General features: G+C 43.2%; 2 protein-coding genes across 2 annotated transcripts in view; one reads left to right on the top strand and one right to left on the bottom strand.

Moving 5' to 3' along the window:
- The window catches only part of TIMP3 (TIMP metallopeptidase inhibitor 3), a 48,625-nt gene extending 36,153 nt beyond the window's left edge, over positions 1–12,472 (top strand). The window contains exons 2-5 of the mRNA XM_054032574.1: positions 1,322–1,404; positions 8,737–8,848; positions 9,625–9,746; positions 11,181–12,472. Coding sequence (XP_053888549.1) covers positions 1,322–1,404; positions 8,737–8,848; positions 9,625–9,746; positions 11,181–11,378 — 515 coding nt within the window. The 3' untranslated portion in view covers positions 11,379–12,472. The remainder of the gene's footprint in view (positions 1–1,321; positions 1,405–8,736; positions 8,849–9,624; positions 9,747–11,180) is intronic.
- The window catches only part of SYN3 (synapsin III), a 265,520-nt gene that overhangs the window by 146,478 nt on the left and 98,824 nt on the right, over positions 1–20,218 (bottom strand). The gene's annotated exons all lie outside the window — the stretch shown is intronic.

The following is a 20,218-nucleotide window of genomic DNA, read 5'->3' as shown; positions in this document are numbered from 1 at the left end:
ACCCAGTATGCATTGCTCTGAGATATTCCAAACAAAAGGAACTTCACTGGAGTGATGGAGATACCCCTGGGGGTGCAGATTAATGTTATTTTTAATACATAATAAAAACAGGGTGACCCCGGAGTGCCCAGTTTATTACAGCTCCAGTGGAGTCCCTGGTATATTTGATATCACAGATCTATGTGCTGTGGCTTCAAAGTGACTGGGAGCTCCAAGAGCAGTATTAAGGACTAGAAATAAATTAATTTGAAAAAATGGACAGTTATTTGCTGAATGCCCTTCTGCCCCTTGCTCCTTGAGACATTCAGAGTGAAATTCACTCCGGTGGGTCAATGCAAAGAGGTCCGACTTCAAAGAGGTCAGCCCTTAGGTCCGACTTCAGCCCTATTTTGAGGATTTAAGTGAACTTTACGGTGTATGTAGGCTTTGTTCTTGCCCTCTGCATGGGGATGATTTTCCCTCACTAAATGACACCACCATTGTTGACACCACAAAATATGGTCCCCTGAGTGACTGACCTTAGGGGCTGAGCATATATAGCTAGGATTTCTTGCAAGTAGCCAAAGCACTTTAATATCCAAGTTTATTTTGTGAGAGGCCCTCATCAGCAAACTATTTGAATTGGACAGGATATAATTATTGGGCCAGATTTATGAGTGCTAGCAGCTCTAAACTAACCTTGAGTGGGTATTCATCCCAAAGGAGGACTGCTCTCTTTTGTTTGCAGCCGGGCCTCAATATAAACCCCACCAGTGAAGGCTGCTGAGGGGATGTGCCAAATCAACACATTCCCTGGTCATGGCCCCCTCCCTGGCCCGTGCACCCACTTTCTAGGCTATGCTGGTCCCTACACAGTAGCAGAGGAGTAGTTATGGCCACTTTGTGCAGCTGAAACCTCTCGTGGTAGAATTTCTGCACCAGGTTCTTGCCAGTGGCATAGGCACCAGGCTCAGTTTAACTCCGTAGTTCCACGTCTCATAACAGGGGTCTGGATCCTTTCTTTGGAAAGAAAGTATTTCATTAATAGTCAGAAGGCACCCAGTGGCCTTTGGTAACTCAGCTGAACCCCTGTGAATCAAAAAGACATTTCTTAATGTGCATATGTGCCGGGGGAAAGCAAGTAATTGTACATCGGATACAGAATAAATCTGGAGTTTATTTGTCCTGGGATTTATCTTATTTTTATTTTACAGTAACATCCACCCATGTGGCTTTGCTGAATTGAAGTGTCTAATCTAACATCTGGATTAGAGTCCCTGAAATGTTGTTGTCCCAATACCCATGTTGTTTACTGTGTCTTGTTTTTCTTTTCTCATTACAGTCATTCGAGCCAAAGTGGTGGGGAAGAAGCTCATGAAAGATGGACCTTTTGGAACGATGCGATACACCGTCAAGCAGATGAAGGTTTGTGTGTAGGCACCTCATGCTAGGTTTAGCTTCCAAGGCAATTCTAGTTACTTGCTGATCACTAACACTGGTTGCTTTTAGGATCCAGTCCTGCTAGTTACTGAGCACCTTCAACATCCATCGTGATTAATGGGAGTGGAGGGTGGTCAAACAATTTACAGAATCACACCCTCAGAGATTAAGAGAGAAAGAGAGAGAGGCATTAGGCCATGCCTACCACAGAATGCTGAGTAGTTAGGATATCCCTTTATTCTTAACACTTCTGGTGGTGAAAGATGCCAGAGTGACAGCTCTGGATACTGAAGTCCTGTTTATCCCCAGCAGATACAGTGTAGGCAGCAGAAGTGCAGGCTTCTCTATGTGGCACTACCAATAAGCTTCAGCTCTGTTCTAGTGGGACTACGTATCTGGGGATAGGTCATTCAGCCTCTTCTTGTCTTGGCTTCTCTGCTGAGACCGCCAACAAGCGTGTCAGTTAGAATGGTGGCAGTTATATGGATACTTGTCCAGTATGAGCCAGACTGAGAAAGCAAACATGCTTCACAAAGACCACTCAGCACCTTAGGGAGAATAGCTTTCAGACACTTTCAGCCTGGGCTAGATTTAAATGGGTGACTTATAGGTGACGAGAGGTACATTTCATTACCAGTCCCGAGGTTTCCAGTTCTAGCCCATCCACCCACACTTCTCCCTGCGCCAAGCCATATAACTAGGGTTGCAGATTTGTCACAGCGTTTATCAAGACTCACAGGAAATTTTAGTCAAACCCATAGGTTTAGTGACTGCTCTGGGATGGATTGATTTTTTTAATTAAAAAATTACTTGACAAAGGAGGGGGCACTGACTACTTACAGCAACAGCCTCTGACCCGGCACCCAGACCATAAGGCCTCAGGAGGAGAGCAGGGCCCTAAAGAGTGACCCCACCCCGCACTTGCCACAGGCAACTTGTGTGTACCCCAAGGCGGGACCACCAGCTCCCCAGTGCAGGTGCCATGACCTAGTGCATGGGGTCGAAGCACCACTCCCTCAGGTTGGGCCCTGCTGCCCCTCTGCCACAATTTGGGGAGGGATGGGTGACTGGGTCACATTTGAGTAAGTGGTGCTGTGACTCCAGGTGCCAGGTTGTAACACCCAAAGCAGTCCTGCTTTGCCACCCCCCAGCTCTACCTGTGTACCTCACCGCCAGCCCTATTCAGCATCTGCATGCTACAGCCCATGGCCCTCATGGGCTTAGCCCCATGGGACACAGGAGCCAACACTGTGGGGCAAGTGAGAAGCAGACTCACCCACTAGAGCCTTCCCTCTGCACCAAGAAGGTGACTCACCTAGAGCCTCACTGCAGGAAGTCACGGATAAACAGAAATGGTACCCATAACCTTTTCTGCACCATGATGAACCTGCAGTCCTACTTATAGCCAAGACAGATTTAACTTAACCTGTTGCTTTGGCCTTTTTTATTTTTTTTTGGCCAGCTGACCCCTTGTTATGTAATGTTAAAAAATCAGCCCTAGTTTGTTTTTCTTGGCTCAAGCGTTCCAGTCATAAGACTGGTTTATGTCTTTTATAAAAGAAAAAGAACGAAAAGGCCTTGGCAGCTGTTGCAGAAATCTGAAACATATTAGACAAAGTAAAGGTTCAGGAAAATGTGCCTGCCTTGTAACAGTAACTCTCTTTATAAGGCAGTTTATAGCTAAGCAACAAAGCTGCAAGGAGGAGACATAAAGCCTGTTTCATAAGCCATCACAAAGCCTCACATGTTGCCAAAGTCAGCCTTAGCAGGGCTTTTTCCCTGGAGTGGAATTTTTGCACTTCACGTAAGAGGGTGTGAAGTGCTGGGATTATGTATTTGCTTAAGCTTTGCTTTGAAAAATGTCTGAATTTTGTGCGCATGAAAGGAAATGACTGATAACATTGGCTAGAGCGAGACAGTGCAACCACACCCCTCCCTTTGGCAATCACCTCAGTCCTCACCAGCAGCACTCTGTGCTGTGCCAGTCCTGCTTTGCCACCCCCCAACTCTACCTGTGTACCTCACCGCCAGCGCTATTCAGCATCTGCATGCTGCAGCCCACGACCCTCATTCTCCTCCCCAGTAGCATCTCCTGCTATTCTAGTCCTTCACTGCACTCTCCGTCTTCAGGCACACAGACAGATTTCAGGTATTAAGCGCCTGATCTTGGAATCATAGAGTAAGTGAACAATAACTTCCCCACCAGAATGGTAAGGGCAGTTAACTTCTGCTGTTTCTACCAACTACTGATAGCAAGGTCACCACAGCACTCTTTGTCCCATGTCTGATATGGAGAGGGTCAGATGGTACTCGCCAACATCCCCAACAGCGATTCAAAACTATTGGCAGAGGGAGAGGGGAAACAAATATGGCTCGGCAGTTTCATGACAGCCTTCAAGTGCTTGAGACTCCCTTGGTTTAGCAACAAGGGAGTCTGAGGAGTCCCTCAATTTGGCAACAGCAGTGTCTGTCCTGCTGTCAGAGGGGGAAGACATTCCAATCTGGGAATAATGTAGCTGACACTAGTTCAAGACAAGCAGAGGTTTCCATGAGTCTGGTCCACTGTCCCTCCCTGTGTCTAGAATAACACAGGTTCTACCACACTGTCAGCAAAGGGCTCCTCATGACAATGTCCTCTGTGACAGTGATATGTGATTCTGACTGGGATTTAGGGCAGTCATCTTGAAGTAGACTCTAGCAGGCTTCCTGATATTAGTCATAAGTTTGCCTGCAGACATGGGAAATGCAAACCTAGACAAGGTGAGAGAGTTGAGTGGGAAAAGATCCCCACTCAATTCTCGCACCTTGTCTGGCTTTGCGTTTCCCACATTTGACTCTATTGTGAAAAGTCACCCAGCTGTACTCCAAAGCCTTTCAATTTGGGAAACCAAACTGTAGGAGGTTTTCCTGTTCTGTTTGCATTAGATTGTGCTGCTATATGGGGGCGGGGGTCTTTACAGCAGATATCGCACTAATCCACATGTATCTATGCCAAGACTGCAAGAGGACAATTGTCTTTGCAGAAGTTGATCCAAAATATTTTGTTAGGAAACCATGTCCCCAAGAAAAGCCTGTGAGGTTTTATTTTCAACAAGTGATTGCATGTGTTGGCCAGTGTGGGTCTATTGGCACAGTGTGCTGTACTGTGGGGGTGATGCATTGTGTCACATGTTTTAACCTGACCTTGGACAGGAAGGAACCCGTAGCAATCAAACTATTCAGCTTAACTGGAACATCCTGCAGACATAACTTTCAATAAACAATCTGAGGATCTTCTTTTAAACCCCAGTGTCTGTCTCCTGCACTTAGGGTGCTCAGTAGAAAGGTATTCAGCTGATGCTGTGGGGGAGCAGAAGCTGATGTAGTACATCTTTCCTGCTCTCACCCCAGTGAAGTCCTACTGTACTCCTGCTGGAAAGAAAAGCTAAGTAGGCATCTGACTTTGCACAGCTGCCTGTAAACAGCATGGATGATAAAACTACCATGTCAGTGTTTGTTGGCCACCTTTAAGCCCTCCTGCACCTGCAAATAAAAAACAAACAAATGCCATTTACTTCAGCAGCATGTGCTGAATTGTCTGGCTAACCAGGCTGAGAGTGGCATTGAACACGTTAAGTAATAATCCATTTTTGTATTTCTTTTTTGGTCCCCTGAATTCATTTGGGCCAGCTCCCACACTTCTGTGATGGCCCACAATTCATCATGTGATATTACAACTAGACTCCCAAGGGACCTGGATGGAGAGCATAGGGCCAGCCCATAGATGCAGGACAGTGGAAGGTTTTTTAGCACAGAGGTTTGTAGTTTTGAAAATCTTGTAATTATTTTATTCCCTGTTGGGATCTAAAATACTTCAAACATCTTTCAAAACTGCATGCCAAAAATCTTCACTGAGCTGATGGGACTTGGCTCTATGCACCAGTGTAACTTCTTGGTACTGTAAGCTGTGATATCACAATGCATTCTAGGAACTATCCAGAACGACTTCAGGGACCTGAAAAGGAAATATAGATCAGATTTTAGTACTCTGCATGTTTGCTCAATCCCATTGTAGGCTGGCTAAGCAGGAGCATTGACCTAAAGTGTTGCCTAAAGAAAATGGCTTGTTTCTTTAGCTTGCAGCTCACCTTTAATGTGAGGTGAAGGGGTGAAACAGTGGTAATCACAAGAAGAAAGAGTTGGTGTCTAATTTGCCCTCAGTTAAAGTTCACAGGGGAAAATAATCCTGTCACAGGACATCACAGTACTAAATTCATCATGAAATAAGAGGAACCAGATGATTTGCATATGCTTTTCTGTGGTAGAGTTCCACCTAATCCCCAAGAATGGGGTTTGTTAATGGGAATGCTGACACAACCGGAACTTGTGCAGCAGTAGCAGGCACTGCCATGCAATGCTCGTTAATACTTTGCTCCCTGTCATTAGATTTCCTAAAATACACAGCTGTGGTGACAGGATGACTCTGAGGGTAGCACTTAAGAGAGAGGCTGGCTTATGGCTGACTTTCTTCTACTAATCTAATCGCACTTGCAGGGTATTTTATGTAGCCAGAAACAATGTTTGGGTTTATTTATTATTAGGGAAAGAGTCCTCTGTAGAAAACTTCCCTTTCCCATATTTTCTCACAGGTTTACACTCCCTTCCCAAAGTCTCCATGTCACAGTGACTGTCCTTCATTTGAAGGGGATTGGATGGGACTCTCTCTAGAGCCCATCAGTACAGCTCCTAGAATCAGCTGGAGGAGTCACTGCAATGTGAGGTGAAGTACTTCTCCAGGGACCAAGCATGTTGCCTTTTGCAGCGCTTCCAGTCCCTGTTGATTTATTGAACAAGAGAACGCACTCAGGAATTGAATCTGAGCCTCATCTGGTAGTGCAGTATCACTCGTTACCTGTTAAACACCTATGATGTGCTTGATGTTATCCAAAAGGATACAGTCCCTGTTGTTATAGTTTATACCATCTAAGGTGTGGCCCCCATTACTGTAGTATCTAAGCGCCTCAGTCTTTAATTTATTTTCATAGTACCCCTGTAAGGTAGAGATGTTATCCCCATTTTACAGATGAGGAAGTGAGGCACAGGGAGACCAAGTGACTTGTGCAAAGTCACAGAAAGTCTGTGGAGGAGCATGCAATTAAACCCAGCTCTCCCAAGTCCTAGGTTAGTGCTGTAACCACTGGACCATCTACAGACATACAGCATAAATCAGGAAATCTAAGTATATCCCCTGGAGACCAACAAAATTGCAAGGATAACAACACATGGATGAGGCAAAGCATGCAAGGATCAACTATTTAATGTGAGGCTTATGCTCAGTTAAGTATACACTTGCATATTCCAAGCATGATGCTTGCACTTCTACTGGTATGGAACGATTAACTTTAAAAAATCCTTTCCTCACATAGTTGCCAGGCATAATTAGAAGCACGACTGGAGAATACAAGCTCTTTGGAATGAATTTTGCTTTATATAATATTGCTGTTACACAGTAAAGTACTGCTAGATCACTGCAGTGATAGGTGCAATATAAATATGGAGAGATAAGACAAATAGAAAAGTCACTGGATGACGCAGGAGATGGTTTTATCTCAGAGCATAGCAAGACTTTTTAAAATGTGTTTTTAAATGGGAGTGTGGCAGCGGTGGTTGGGCCTGGGCCAAAGTCTGTTGAAGTCAATGGACTCTGGTTTAGGCCCTTAATGAAGGAAAGGTGGCATTTGGTGAGTTTTAAGAAAGAACTTAGTTAAGTTCTTTGAGCAGGGGGTTGGACTAGATGACCTCTTGAGGTCCCTTCCAACTCTGATATTCTATGATTCTAAGGAGATATGTGAATGAAAAATGAATGTAGACATGGACACTGGGATAATAGGGAGTTCCAGTAATAGGGTGCAGCACGGGAGAAGGTGTTCAGGACACTTCCCAGTTGACACAATGACAAGAATTCATCGCTTTTGGGGTTTGTTTTGCTTAGATATTTCCAGTTATAAAAGAGGGAGAGAAACTTCAAGCTAGCAAAACTGATGTCTTAATGATGATGCAGTAGAAAGATAGGGGGAAAAGGATAGTGGCAGATCTATAGGGGATACTGAGGTTCAATGCATTGAGCATCTACTTCTTGTGAACGTAAGTTCCAGTGAGGATTTGATCTCAAGTGAGTTTTGTGGGCTTGGGTAGTTAGGGGGAGAAACCTCATGAAATTGTGATTCCCCTCATCCTCCTGTGTTTCTGTCTAAATTTTGGCCACCTGTACAGCTGGTCAAAAAAACCCCAGCAGAAAAGCATCATGAAAATTTAGCCAAATTCTTTTTGTTGACGACATTTTCCAGAAAACGGTCATTGAAAATTCCAAATCTAATCTTATCTATCTATATAAAATCTTCATTCTTAGAGGTTATTTTATCCACATGACCCCACACGCTTCAGCATGATAGGTAGTTTGCTTTCAGGAGTGCTGCTGATCCAGACTGGGGAAGGTCAAATTAATTTCTGCCTAATTTTAAATCCACTTGAACATTTGTAGGTTCAAAAGTTCTATCAAACTTGAACATAACTGGGCTTCCACTTAAGAGAGGATGTGGGGGCAGGGAGCAGAGCAGATGGTAGAGAAATTCTACAGGAACAATAAAGAACCTAGATGCTATTACCACCGATATGGAACCCATTTGTACTAGTTTGGGGAGAGGGCTGTTTTTTTAATACATAGCATAGTTTCTTTAGCTAGAGAAATATTGAGCCCCAGCTGAAGTCATGGGCAGCTGTGAGTGCTTAACATATCCAAAAATCAGCCCTTATGGCAGGTGCTTCAAATTGGGCACCCAAACCAAAACCTCCAAAATAATGGAGTCTGGAAAATTTGGGCCTTATTTATTTAAAAAAAAAAAAAAAATCTCCCTTGGGGAGAGAGAAATGGTTTAAATTACAGGAAACCAGATTCATAAACTCAGACTAATTGCGCAGCTTCCCCCAGAAATAGCTTGGGACATTTGTGAACCTTGGAAGCCCAGGAGATGTGGCCACTTCTAATCAGAAGTGAGGTGAAGTGGGAAAGGTGGTGTGCTAGTGCTGGATAGTAATGGATTGTTGTAGGTGAAGATGCTAATGTATTGGCCGACTTGTGGGGGGAGGCTTGCAAATCACATTACCTACAGTATGCCAGAGTCCAGCTTGTAGCATCTGTTCCTCACTTTCAAGAGTACTACAGTTCACTGCCCAGAATCACAGCCTGCTGATACCATTAAGGGATACAAAGCAAATTCCAGCAGCATGCTGAAAAACTGTCCTCCTTAGAGTCTAACATGTCTTTATTTATTCCTTCAGATGTACAGGGGCTTTGACAAGATGCCACAAGTTCAATATATCTACACAGAAGCCTCAGAGAGTCTTTGTGGGGTCAAGCTAGAGGTCAATAAGTACCAGTATCTGATTACAGGTAAGGGACTACTGGGGTGTCTTATGATCAGGACCTTTTTTGTCTGTATCTGTACTTGCCAAACACTCACACGGAATGGGGGCAGGTAGGTCAGCTCTATAAGCAGGTTCTTAAAGACAGTGCATGTCTGCTTCCCTGTGCTGAAATATCACATAAAACGTAGAATGCAGTGACAATCTGTCAGTAGCATTCCAGTTTCCGGGGATTGTCTCTCCATCAGTAACACATTCCTCTACTTTTCCCCCCCTCCCCTTAAATCTCTCCAGTTTACAAACCACGTAGCCAGTGTTGAGCATTTTTTGTGACAATAAGTGGTCATTAATGCATAACTGAGCTGGTGTGCCCACTGCAGTACAGGCCAGTGAGATTAGAAACAGCAAGGCACCGGTCTGCTGAGCTAGAAATAGAAAAGCCTGTTTGGACCAAGTGAGTTGTTAAGATGAGGATGCAAGGGGAATTGGGACAGAGCGCATGCCAAGTCCTGTTTCTCTCAAGGTGCTAGCGCACTTACACCTTGCCCTGTTGCAGAGGGGAATGTGATGGTTGTGCTGGGGATTCTGACATGCTGCTGGGGATTCTGACAGCTGGTACAAAGATTCCAGCTTGTGGAAGTGCCATAGTTTCACTCACTAACCCCCCAGCTAATAGAAGAAAATAAACTGATTGCTGAACTGTGACTAAAAGCATACACGTGGGATTATGAACATTAGCAGGCTCAGGAAACTGACTGACTGAACTGAGAACAACTAATTTGTGTCCCTTTCTGTGTTTTCCAGGCCGTGTGTATGAAGGAAAGGTTTATACTGGCCTGTGTAACTTGTATGAGAAATGGGACCGACTGACTCTATCCCAGCGCAAAGGACTAAATCATCGTTACCACCTCGGTTGTGGCTGCAAGGTATGTATTGCCTCCAGTTAGATGCAATTAAAAGCCTAATCCTAGAACTGTGTTCATTGCAGCTGATAGTTCACCTGCATTATTGCTATCAGGGAAGGAATCAAAGCGCTAGAGGTTTTTTTTTACAGAAGGCAAAACAAGACAAATTTTGCCTCCTCACTGGTTTCACAACATAATGAACAAGTTAAAGTTTTCTGCCTGTGTCTTTTCTATGAACTTTTTGGTATAATTTGGCAGGGTGGGAGAGAATCTCTGAAAATTTCACAAACATTATTTTGTAGATCAGTGAAATTGTGTGCAGAGCTGCTGGGAAAATGTGTTGAGCTTTTTTCCCCCTGAAAACATTTTGAGTGGTTAAAAGTTCAGAACTTATCCCTAAGACTTTGCACTCAGCTCCCATCCTGCAAATACTTAGGCACATGCTTGATTCTAAGCCAGAGGCTCCCAACCTGGAACACAGCAATAAGGTTATCAGGGGAGCACAAAGATCTGATGGAGCCACTCTGAAAGGCTGGAGTTAAGAGGGGGTTCTGTCCAGTGGGGGAAGTGGACAGGGCACTGTGCAGGTGGTCTCGACTGCCAGGACCAGGCTCCCTGCCTGCCTTGCTCCTTCACCGCTGCAGCAGTCACAACCCAGCAGTTATGCTCCTCTGCTGGGGATATTAGCAGAGACTCTGCGAGTGGGGAACGAAAGGCTATACTCCGGGAGTACTGACCCACCTGCCAGAGAGAGCCCCTTCCTGACCCTGGCCCTTCAGCGCAACTCCAGGGCACACAGCCCCATCCACTTGCCTGGCCAGACACAGCCTGCGCAAGGAAACCGCAGACAGGGCCGCACTCAAGGGCTGGAGTCAGCAGGGGACCCTGTCCAGCCATCTGTCCACTCCGGTCCTGACCCTGGCACTTCAGTGCTGCCCTGCACAGGCAGGGAGCTGGGTCCCAGCAGCCAAAAACTACCTGACTGCTGCAGGGAACGGAAGGTTTCCTCAACTGCCACATGGCTAGTGCCCCCCACCCTTGGCCCCCATGGGTACAGGATTCTCCTTCCCCATAAGCCTGCTAAAAAGAGGGGTGTGGGCATGGGACATGAATCTCTGAAGTGGGGCTCAGCAAACAAAAGTTTGGGAACCTGTGGATTACAAGTCCTGGTGGGGGATGGGGAGTGACAAATCAAGGAATGGTAAGGTGGGCGTGACTGGAAACATTTGCACACCATTGCTCTAAGCACACGAACAGTGCCATTGACATTAGTGGCACTGCTTGTGTGGGCAAGTTAAGAACACGTTTAGGTGTTTGCAAGATTAGGGCTTAATTTTTTAGTTAGCACCTTAGTGCTTAAAAAATTTCAAACACACCAGTTTCTGATTTAAAACCAAAGTCCTATAAAACGTGCCTTCCATTTACCCCCTTTGCACTTGCTGATTATAATTGCAGATTAAGCCCTGCTACTACCTGCCCTGCTTCGTGACCTCCAAGAACGAGTGTCTTTGGACAGACATGCTCTCCAATATCGGCCATTCAGGGTCCCAAGCAAAGCACTATGCCTGCATCCGACAGAAGGAAGGATACTGCAGCTGGTACAGAGGATGGGCGCCTCCTGATAAAACTATCATCAATGCCACAGATCCCTGAGCACAGTCCCTTCCCCATTTCCTTTCCTCCCTCCCTTGTGGCTGAGCTTCTCTTGGACAATAACTCCTACCAGATCATGATGATGACAATGAAATTAGTGCCTGTTTTTCTTGCAAATTTTAGCACTTCGAACACTTAAAAAAAGAAAAAGTCTATGCTGTCATACTGAATTTGTTTTTAATCACCTTTTTCGATTCTGAGATCACCCATTTCAGTCAGATTATATTTGTCTGGGAACGTTCGTTTGCACACCGGAAAAAAAATTATGGAGCCCTTGCTCTCTCTATGTATCATTATCTATAGCAATATAATCTATATTTTTTTAGGAAAACAAAAATATAAAAACTATCCCAGTTGGGCACTATATCCTTCTTCCTTGCCCTGGCTTCCCCAAACCCTCTTCGCACACACACTGCACAAATTATGCAGATTGAAGCTATTTGAAGGGGAAACTGGTTTAATTAACTAGATCAGTAAATAAAGCAAAAAAACCCCAAACAAACCCCTATTCAAATGGGGAATTGAAAGTGTGATTGGCTCCAGAAGTGGGAGAACTCAGTTGGTGTTAAGACACTGCATTGTCTGGTAAAAGCACCAGGGACTGAATGTCCTCCTTGCTTATTCAGTCACAGTGTGAAGGATAGAGCACACTGGAAGTTCTGGGGTTCCATAGAACACGAAGAGAGGTTTATTATTATTGTGAGGTTTTTGAAATAAAACCTGCATCCTGGGAGGTAATTCACCTAAGTACGTACAATACAGCAGGTGAAATGCTGAGTTTCTCTCTTTTAAACAGAGTTGCTCTTGAAATTTTTGCAGTTTAGCTCCCACAGAAAAATTCCATTGTGAACATCTTAAACCAAACAAATGAAAATTATCAACTCTAAAAATAAATCAGTCAATCCCACGGCGAGGGGGAAAGGGGAGACTCACTAGGGTTTATTGCTATAAGAAATCTATTGCCAAAATAGTGTTTAGCTGAAGTAAGATGTATATACACGTAATGACATAAGCTATTTTTGACAGGACGTGGAATTATTTGGTGTTATAAACAATGAATGCTTTGATTGTGTTTTAAAACAGAAATCTTGACATTCCGAGTCAGTGATTTATTTTTGGTAAAAGATATTGAAACTCCAGTGTACCTGCAGTAGAGGTTAGAATCACTGTTTCGTGCCCCACCCTGCCCCCAACCACCATGACTTACCTCCTACAGCTACACTGGCTGCAATTGTATATGTAGTGAAAGCAAAAGCTGGTGGAGGGAGGCAAGGAAAAGCAACATCCTGACAGGCACTTCCTAGAACTTTACATTTGAGCTGTCCAATGGATTCCAAGTGGGTCAAGTGCTCTGTTTCCCCCAAGCTGTTGTTAACGTAGCTGTGGGCACATTCTTATTCCACGTCCTGAAGTGAGATGGGGGAAAGGGATGGTCCTGGCTTCACTGTCGACTGGAGGATTTTTTGGTTCTGTTTTGTTTTTATTAAGAAAACTATAATATAAATTTTCTTATTAAATAAAAATATTTTAAGGTTTAATGTTGATGAAGAGGGGTTGCTGACAAAATGGGTGACTGTATATTTTACTGAGTGTACGGGGGGAGGAGGGCAACACTTAACAACATTATTTGTTTTTGTTTTTTATTATTATAATTATTTATCTTACATAGACATGTATCTTCAGTTCATTCCACTTAGAGCTGCTGTCAGCAAGAAAAGGCATTGCAGTCATGCTAGACAGGGACAATATAGCATTCTCTATGCAGTGATCTTTTCAATTTGTTTGGGGCTTCTTCGCCATTATGAGAGGGGAAAGAGTGTATTCTAGTCTTGGGATTGATGCATCAATTATTTTGGGGCTTCTTTGGTTTCAGGGGAGCTATGCTGATTTACACCAGTTGAGGATCTGGCCCATTTAATAGAAGCCCCTTACAGCAGAATGCATGTGATTAGCTTAAATGGCATTTTCATAGAATTATTTGATTAGAAGGGACCTTGGGTGGAATAGTCAACAATGCCTAAGTGGTTTAGGAGCACACAGCTCACTGAAAGTCAATGGGACTTGTGCCCAGGCACACTTAAAAATGCCACCCCTTGTTGCTATCCTTAAATTATGGACCTGATCATCAAAGAGGGAGATTAGGTTGCTTTTTAGGGTCAGGTGCTACATCACCCTGCTTCCCTTTTGAGCTGGGCATCATCAAGTTGGGCCGTGAGCACAGGGGACCAATTTCTGCTCTGTTCCATCTGTGCAACCGCAGTGCAGTCACAGAGAGCAGAATTTACCCCTGCATCTCTAGCAATGATAATGCCACCAGTGCACTTCACAACTTGTGGAGTGACCATCACTAGAGCTAATCAAGGCCTGACCCAACTACCATTTGATCAAAGGTGCTTTAGCAATCATTAAATCATTGAGCACAGCCATTTCTCCGAGCTTTGGAAGGCGAGATGAAGCTTGTCATGCAATGAGTTGTCGGACGTTGATTTGGATTTCTATTAAACTGTGGCTCTGTATTTTACCTGCTCACTGACTGTATAATTTAAAATCATATAAATAGCTGAAACATTACAGTATTGCAATCACATTATTGTGAAAATCTTTATTTTGTTGCTACAAAGATGTGTGTTCCTAAGTAGGCTGTAATGTATCTATGCGCTTTGTAGAGAAACAAACAAAAACCCCAACCCTGCTACCACCAGTGTTATTTTCCTAACCAGATTTCCATTTTATATTGCAGAGGGTAAAAATATGTTTGACATGCAGACAGCTAGACTGGTAAAGGCGGGGGCTTGGAAAGCAACCCTCCCTTGCCAAATAAAGATGCAGTCATAGAGGCTTTTTAAAATGTGGAACCAAATAGAGGGAAAGAGTGAGGGGGAAGAAACCAGCACAAAATACATTTTTTTGGGGAGGCTTCCAGGTTTTTTTAAATGAATACTATCAGGGACAGATATTTTGTGAACTAAGCTTGCCTTGGAATCAATGGGTGTCTTTCCATGGACTTAAATGGGCTTTGGGGTCAGGCGCCTAAATTTCTGCCTCTCTATCTTCTCTTTCCTTCCCTCACTGAAGATCACTCCAGCCTGCCAAGAGACAACACCCTCCTGGATTACAACAGGCCCTGCAGGATGTAGGCACTCTGTCTGGAGGAGAGGAGTAAAGCTCCCTCAGGGTGTTGTTTTCCCAGATTAGCGGGGGTTGCCATTGCCGTTGCACAAATATCTTGCTGCTTCCCCTTTGTTGCTAAGGTTGAAATGTGGCCTCTAACATCAGCACCAGCCATACTCTGTGCTGAAAGGGATGCTGTCAATGGGACTACTTACATCAGTATCTGCACGATCAGGGCCTTAGTTTTTAAACAAACACACTTTTGCTAGGTTTTAAATAAATCAATATTATTAAAACTACATTTTTACAAACCTAATTCACTTTTCCAGACTATTTTTGCAGTTTCCTAATTTCCATTTTGTTGCCTCTTCTCTGAGCTTGGACAACAGATCTGTCAGTTTCACTTTCAAATCCAATTTCACTTTCCAGTTCTCATCACAAGCACAGTACTGGAATGTTCGGACTGCCAACTCTGCCTTGGGGCTCTTTGCTTCTTGAAAAATGGTTTCCTTTTAAAATTTGGAGTGGGGTGTTTTTTCCCCTTTTTCTTTAGGGAAAAGGGTGGAGGGGGTTATCTGTATGTGGAATTTCCTGTGCAGAGTCCCACTGAAGTTAATAGGGCTCTGTGCAGACAGAGCAGTCCACCAACACAGTGTAAACTGCAGGATCAGGGCCTAATTTTGGTGTGCCAAACATGACCCTCATCTACACTTTGAGCTGGGGTGTAATTCCCCACTCGAGTAGACAAACCCACTCTAGCTCTGATTGGCAGCGCCAGTGGAGGGACAGGTTAGTCACTCCTAGTACGTGTCTAGTGTCTCAGAGGGATGCTACTTGGCAGCTAGCCCCTCCTGCCTCTCCGGCTACACTCTGTTATTAGCACATTAGTACTTGCAACCCCAGGTCAAAGTGTAGACATACCCTTAATATGTCTGACTCATCAGCGTGGATCTTCCACACTCACCAGTGGGGCAAAATGCTACCTCAGGGTGCCCATGAACACACCACTTTCTAGGAACTCTAAAGTGAAGGCACAAGGAAGAAAGAAGTTCCCATTGTTTCACAGGACTTTCCAGGTATATTTCTTCAACATTTTTCAGAATATTTTAAGTCTATGAATCCTTTGTATTTTGGGAGGGAGGGACAAAATTCAAAGGATGGCGCAAACCTTTTTTTTTTTTTAATACATATATAAAAATGTAGGTCAAAGTTTTCTATCCTCCAAATCTTGACAAAATCCTTAAAAAAAACCCACTAAGCCTATGTCGCTGCTTTTGTTGTAGTGGCTTTATCAGGATCTCAGTCACTCCCTTTTCTTCACTGAGCCCCTCTGCTGTTCCTGGTAGTCAGAGAAATTTGGGGAAAGGAAATGAAGCCTGGGAGAAAATCTTCTCCCGAAGAAATATATTTGTTGCTAAATTCTTTAACACTGTTTTATGGTTTTCCTCCGTGTTATTTATAAATTTTATACTCAATGAATGTATATTGTCTTTAAGGTAATACTGCATAATGTTCAATTTTTATAGTGTCTTTTTCTTCTAAGCAGTAAAGTGGTTTTATTTCTATCACAGACATTCTGTCTCTGCCTTGCTTATGTTAGTCAGTCTGTTACTTTAACCACATACAACTGGTACCATATACTTTAACATACACAAATGTTGCTTTTTCATTGGATCTTATGTGAAAATTAAGCCTCTGTCAATTGTTCTACTCCTGAGGACTCCCTCAACAATCCCTCTCTCTTTTTAAAGCAAACACTCTCCTGAGGTTCTGTTGTTGGGGTCACCAGTTCCAAGATGGAAGAAAATCCCCTTTGGAGCCTGAGAGTTCCACTTTTTAGATGGCCAGATGGGATCACTACAGAGCAATGCAGCCACTATGGCTGAACACGTAACAAACACTGACTGCTCCTGAGGAGAAATATTTACACTGGTTGTGTGTGCAGCACAGGGTGCTGTTGCTATTACAACAGGCTGCTCCACAGAGGCTAGTTTGAAGCACATTTTATCCAATATACCAGTGTTTTCATGGACTTACTGCCCATAATGAGAGGAGGTGGAGGTTACTCAATCAAATCCTTTCCATTGTGAAAATCTCAACCCTTGTAATTTCTCTTTAACATGAGTAGTTATGGGTAGTCGAAAAATTCTCCATCAAAGCTTTCTTTTTGACAGAAAGTCAGCTGTTCAACTACATTAATATTTTCACAGAGGAGTGCCAATTTTCCCTCACAATTTTGAGTTTTTATTAGAAATATTTGGTTTTCCTGCAAAAAGTAGAAATTTTCCATTGAAAATGTTGACAAAAAAATTTTGGGGGGAGGGAGGGGGTGTCAAAAGTTTCCATCACAGAACCCTCCTTACACACACACCCACCATTTTCTGACCTGCTTTATGACTAGTCCTCATCCATACCCCTTTCCAAATAGAAGCCTATTAGCATTGGGAAAAGTTTGATATGCAAAGATGCGTTTTCTGATCTGACAAAACTGTACTAGTGAGGGAAAGTTACTTTAAGAAGAGATTTAATTCAAGTATCTTCATAAACACTTCTATAGTGCCTGCCATACAAGGGTCACAAAATGCTTTACAAACACCAACAAACTTAGTTCCACAACACCTCCGTGAGGTGGGAAAGCATTATTATTCCCATTTTACATATGAGCAAGCTGAAGCAGGTCAATGAAGTGACTTGCCAAGGTCACAGCAGATGTGTGTGGCAGAGATTGGGAAAAGCACCCAACATTGCTTCCATCACATACATGCCCTTTTCTAGTCTCTATTTGCACGAATGGGATTTTGTTTGCCTAAATGTTTGGGGAGTAGCTACTCTTCATAAGGATACCCATATTTGTACATGAACAATTGTGTTTGCGTACAAATGAGATTATTGGCTCTTCATTATTTGCAGTATTGTCAAACAGGTCAGAGACAACGTGCAACCATCCTTCACACCTGGGGCCAATAAGAGGACCCTACATGTGGCTGTGGCCAAAGACAGACAATGTCACATCACTGGTGACTGCCCTCTGGCCAACCCGATAGTGGTCTGCGGGCTCTCCACTTCACTGACAAGGCTGCCGCAAACTGGCTTGGCAAGTTCCGCATCCAATAAGTTATTTGCAATTTGTTATTCTCCTGTTTAAAAGGGTTCCATCGTTCTTTCCAGGAGTCAAAACAGTTCTACAATGCTACCCATTGGCTGGAAATTGCTTATCTAAACTATCTCATGAACAACAAATATGTTTGGATGAGTCTACAAATGATTTCCAAACAGAAGGGGAAAAAAATAAAAGCTATATCTGTCAGATAAGTTATTTGCAACAAACAGTTTGATCAGCTCTGTTAGAAATACAAATCCTGTTGTGAGAGCAAGGCAAATTCACATCTGTACTGGAGCATCTTGGATGGCAAGGCGTCCTCATAATTTGTTGGTATTATGATTAAATGAAATCAGGCCTTACAAATTAAATTGACTTAACAAACAAGGACAAACTGTAGCCCAGTGTAAAGAACACACCATTCTGCTATCTATCTGTCTTAGAAATTTATCTGGCCCCCATGACTGTAGCATCTGAACACCCCACAATCTAACATTTCTCCTATGAAGTAGGGCAGTGCTATTATCACCATGTTACAGATGGGGAATGGAAGTATAGAGGGAATAAGGACCAGAATTTTAAAGATATTAGGTGCCCACATATACAGATGCTTTGTGGGATTTTCATAGGCAGCTGGAGACTTTTTTGGGATTTTCGAAAAAATCTCACTAGGAATCTACTTACATGTTTAGGCACCTAAATACCTTCAAAAAATCTTCTCTCAAAGGTCACACAAGAAGTCTGTGGTAGATCAGGGGCTCAAACCCAGGTCTCCAGAATCCCACAGTAGCATCCTAACAACTGGACGACAGAAGCTCTCTTTAGGCCCTTGCCTAAAGACCAAGGCAAGAGCTAGAAATATTGGACAAGCTGGAAAGATATATGGTAAGAATGTCTAATCATTTGCAGTTTTTTACTCCAAAGTGAACCTAAAAACCTGCTGATAATGCAAGTGGGTGGCCTCCTTTGGATCACGTGACCTGTTTTCTAGGTCTGCAGCCACCAACCATAAAAACTTTCCTCTGATTATACGGCATGCTAATCAGCCACATCATCTATGGGCCCAGCCACCCCACAGTCAGATACCATAAAAAAGCCTGACATTTTGACCATTAAAAGAACCAAGTGTGGAATAAAGCAACACTGGAGCACAGCTCAATGGACTCAAACACTTTCCAAGACACGCATCACTCTCTCTCTTTGAGTACATATATATATTACCACCCAGCTTTGCTAACAATTATGGAGGCTTTTTTCACTCTGTCAGACGTTTATGAATATGGGACGTATCTTAGAATTATACACATGCAGGTTTTCAGTATACCATAGAAATGCAGGGCTGGAAGGGACCCCCAGAAGTCATCAAGTTCAGCTCCCTAAGCTAAAGCAGCACCTAAGTAAACCTACACCATCCCTGGCAGGTGTTTGTCCAACCTTTTTAAAAAAATCTCTAATGGTGGGGATTCCACAACCTCCCTTGGAAGCCTATTTCAGAACTTAACTATCCTTATCATTTCAAAGTTTTTCCTAATATCTAACCTACATCTCCTTGCTGCAGATTAAGCCCATTAAATATTGATCTACATACTTAAAGGGAAGATATCAATCAACATCCATAACACATAATTTTCTTACTGCGATTGATAATTTGCATTTAACAAAAGCATATAAAAAAATCCCAAAATAGAAGTTTGATAACTGCCGTTATTGGATGTCCATTCTTTTAAAAGATTATCTACAGTACCTAACCCTTATATCACCACTAATACTACCAATGAAGATTAAGAAAGAACCCAACTGGTTGGACTAGGGAAGTTGGTAGCATTGATCTTATTAACAAAATTAAAACAGACAAAAAATGGTGGAGGGCCCTATCTGAATACTATTCCACTTGTCTTATGCATTTACAGCCCTGATCTACTTAGCTGGAGTAGGCCTTCTAGCCTTATGACCTGTCAGTTGCAGGGCTGTGTACTGGCCTATAAGAGGGATTTAAGTCAGGAGATATTGTATTAGGAGTGTCATATGAGTAATTGAGGGAGGACACCAATTTTCATCTCAAAAGCAGGGCTGCCCTTAAATTGTCTGTGTGTGAATCCCACCAGCCTTGCAACTGAATTCAAAATGAACCCAGCTATACAAACTAAAAGGCAGGCGATAATTCAGACATGGGGTCAGGGCTCATAGACAGAAAAGACCATTGAGATTTTTGAGGGAGGCAGAAGGAGTCATAGGTTCATGGATGCATGTTGACTGTCGAGTTTCTCAAAGGGCCAGGCTAAGAGTAGTCATGCCTCTGCCTAGGGTCACTTGTAAGGGGAAAACAAAAGAAATACAGCTGAGTTGTACCTGCTCCTTCCCCAGGTTCAAAAGGAGACAGCTGCCCAGCACTCTTAGGAAGTTGCTGCCTTTAAGGAGCCCATGGAATGCTTAATTATTGTGCAGGTCTAAGGTACAGTATGTACTAGTTCACAGATAGGATGAATAAACACCAAGAGCAATTACGCTACAGCAAATTACACAAACCAAATAGAATAAAAGCTAATCTTCACAAACTCAAAACCACTTCATTTAACAATCCAACAGCTGGTAAGTATATCTAATAGATGGGAACTAATGTCACAGATGA

This window comes from Malaclemys terrapin, chromosome 1 (genome assembly GCF_027887155.1).
Source record: "Malaclemys terrapin pileata isolate rMalTer1 chromosome 1, rMalTer1.hap1, whole genome shotgun sequence".
Classification (NCBI taxonomy): domain Eukaryota; kingdom Metazoa; phylum Chordata; order Testudines; family Emydidae; genus Malaclemys; species Malaclemys terrapin.
Note: the sequence above shows the minus strand (reverse complement) of the source record. Positions and strands in the feature narration are given on the sequence as shown.